This window comes from Gymnoscopelus microlampas (genome assembly GCF_963454915.1).
Source record: "Gymnoscopelus microlampas genome assembly, chromosome: 7".
NCBI classification, from domain to species: domain Eukaryota; kingdom Metazoa; phylum Chordata; class Actinopteri; order Myctophiformes; family Myctophidae; genus Gymnoscopelus; species Gymnoscopelus microlampas.
In genome coordinates, this window is record NC_139944.1 from 15805111 (window position 1) to 15808105 (window position 2995).

The 2995-nt window shown below is 44.5% G+C and overlaps 1 protein-coding gene across 1 annotated transcript; it reads right to left on the reverse strand.

The window, feature by feature from the left end:
• Nucleotides 1–794: 794 nt before the first annotated feature.
• Nucleotides 795–2177, reverse strand: LOC311048462 (nuclear factor 7, brain-like; the record flags this gene model as incomplete). Its single annotated transcript, XM_084061720.1, has 2 exons — nt 795–2030; nt 2088–2177. 2 exons carry the CDS (start codon nt 2175–2177, stop codon nt 810–812), a joined length of 1311 nt encoding a protein of 436 aa, XP_083917846.1. The 3' UTR covers nt 795–809.
• Nucleotides 2178–2995: the final 818 nt, after the last annotated feature.

A 2995-nucleotide genomic window follows, 5' to 3' on the forward strand; every position in this document is an offset into this window, starting at 1 on the left:
CTGTCGGCCAAACGAGGCATGACTTTTGCCTGTTTAAAGTTTGCATTTTCAAAAAATTGCTATAGCGCCCCCCTTTGACCAATTGGAGTAAGATTGGTTTCAGTGATACTTGGAAGGACCCTCTACAATATTGCAAAGTGTCAAACAAATGTGAGTCTGCATGTATGTGTTAGGGGCAGATGAATAATTTAAAAAAAGCTGCAATTTTCATTGGCTTATAAAAGCTTAACGTTTTCACTTATGGAAAATCCGCTAAGTTACGTTTGTCGGCATTGGTCCAAAGTTCATGTGTATACAGTTTCGTACAGATTGCTCATAAATCCCAGGAGAAGTGATTTTTTTACTGCTTTTTACTGCTTTTCATAGAATTCGAAATGGTGGGAGATCTAAAGGTCAGAGGTCAAAAGTCAAACAGCGAAAGTTGTTAGGCATGAGGAGACGCATGTGTGTATCGAAGTTTCATGGCTGTAGGTCGAACAGGGCATGAGCTGTACCTGTTCAAAGTTGGCATGTTCAATTGAGTGCTACAGCGCCACCCTTTGGCCAATGGTTGTGAGTTTCGGGTTTTCGCCGTTTGGCATAGCCCTCTACCATATTGCCGAATTTCATAAGAAGTGACCAGGCGGTTAGGCCAGAACTGGCAAAAACGGCGGAAGAATAATAATAATAATGAAAGCCAAGGAATGCAATAAGGCTTCGAAGCCTTACAGGCTCTCGAAACCTTAATGAAAGCCAAGGAATGTAATAGGGTTCGAAGCCTTACAGGCTCTCGAAACCTAATAATCATCAACCAATCATCTTCATTATATCTAACTGTGCTCTTCCAGAGTTACGCAGACCTTCCTTGGTAACACTTTCAAAGGCATTCCATCAACATCATTACCAATGTATGGAAAGAGTGTGTCAGTGGAAGTGTGTGTGAAGGTGTGTAGGTGTGTGTTAGTATCAGGATCAGAGAAGGACAGCATTCGTCTGTTCCAGTCCAGTTGAACTCTGATCCTCCAGGGCTTCTGATTGACTGAGATATCAGTCGTTGACCCGGGTGAGGATTCTGCTGTGTAGTCACCATCAAATAACATTATACTCCAGAACTGACCATCTCTGGACCTGCCCTTCCTCTGGTAAGGCTCTGCTAACACACCTACTGACCAGCAACTATTGTCTCCTACCTCAACATCCCAGCTGTGAGTCCCTGAATTAAAGCCCTCAAAACCCAGTACCCAGTTGTAGTCAAACCTCTCTGGGTTGTCAGGAAGCTGCCGTCTCTCTCCACACCTCACACTGGTCAGATCATCAGACAGGATCAGTTCTGGGCTGGCAGTATTGGGGTCCAGAATGACAGGAGTGTAGGAGATGATGTCCTTCATCTTGTCCCAGACTCTGAAGGACAGGTTACCGATGTGTTTGGCCTCATCTATCAGTGCTCCTGAGCCAAGGTCTGGGTCCAGCCGCAGTGTAAGCTGGATTCTTTCCACTGTTGTATTGTAGTTCTGCAGGAATGATATGTTTTCAGCTCTTAGCTCCTCCTCCATGACGCCGATAGTGATTGAAAGATTTGTTAACTCTCTGTTCAGACCTTCAATCTTCTCCTTCATCACCTTATTCTTCTGCTCATCTTCCTCCCTCAGTGCAGTGAGACTAGCCACCTCTTCCTCTTGTAGAAACTGATGAAGCTTCTTAAACTGTTCCTTCATCTGACTCTCTTTGTTCTGGGTCTGGGCCTTTAAGTGTTCTGCAGCTTGGTTAAAAGTTGTTTTAACTCCATTACAGAGGTTCAGTTTCTCCTGTAAGAGCTTCACCAACTCCTGGATTTTCTCCTTGTGATCGAGGGCAGCTTCATCGATGGGTCTGAAACTGTGGTCGATGTGTTTTTTCAAATGAAGACATGCAACACACACTGGCTGTTCATCTTCCAGACAGAAAAGTTTGAATTTCTCAGCATGCAGACTGCAGAGAACCTCAGCTTCATCGATGGGTCTGAAACTGTGGTTGGTGTGTTCTTCTGAATGACGACACACAACACACACTGGCTATTGATCCTCCAGACAGAAGAGTTTGAGTTTCTCCGCATGCAGAATGCAGAGAACCTCAGAACCTGTTGCAACTCTTCCACGTTTCTCTTGTAAGAAGGTTTCGCACAGGTTCTTCAGAGCCAGGTTACAGGGTGGATCATCCATTGAAGATCTTTTCCTACAAGATGGACATTGCTTTGCAGATCTCCGTCTCCACCATTCCTGCAAACAGGCTTTACAGAAGCTGTGGCTACATGGTAGGAGAACAGGTTCTTTAAATATGTCATGACATACAGGACAGGATAAATCCTTTTCTGAAAAAGACAACTGAAGCCATTTAGTCGCTTAATGAAGCTGCAACACTGTAGTCAAGATAGGGAATCAGTCAGTTGTGCATGTTAACTCTCCCTTCTCTAGAATGTCCTGGTTCTTGTTAAACTCCCACACTGTTGACAGCAGCAGGCGCAAGTCGTCTGGATCAGTATTGTGTCCTGTAGCTGTGGAAAAACAGAGGAGAAGAAATGATTTGCACTGAACAAAAGGACTTGAGTTGTGCATTATGCTGTTGTTAATGTTGCATTCATCTGTCAGGTTCCTGGTTGTTGTTGTTGTGTAGGCCAAAGCAGTGGGTATTGCTAATTATCGAGCAAGTTACATGATTTTTTTATTTAAATTTGTTTTATACAAATAATAATAAGTATTATGGACCTATCCACGTGTGCACTGATGTTTGTGAGTGAACTAGCAGGCAGGCAGGGTGGAAGTGGCTGGTAGCACTGGACTGTTCTTGTGATCAAATCCTGCAGGTGACTCCAATACTAAGTATTGTAGTGATGTGCGGGTTGGGTTTTTTCATGACCCGCCCCGCCCCGCCACGGAACCCAACCCGCCTCAACCCGCCCGCCAACCCATTTATAAATCTATGGCTCAACCCGACCCGCGACCCGCGGTGGAAAAAAAAAGATAATCATCATAGCTCAGAT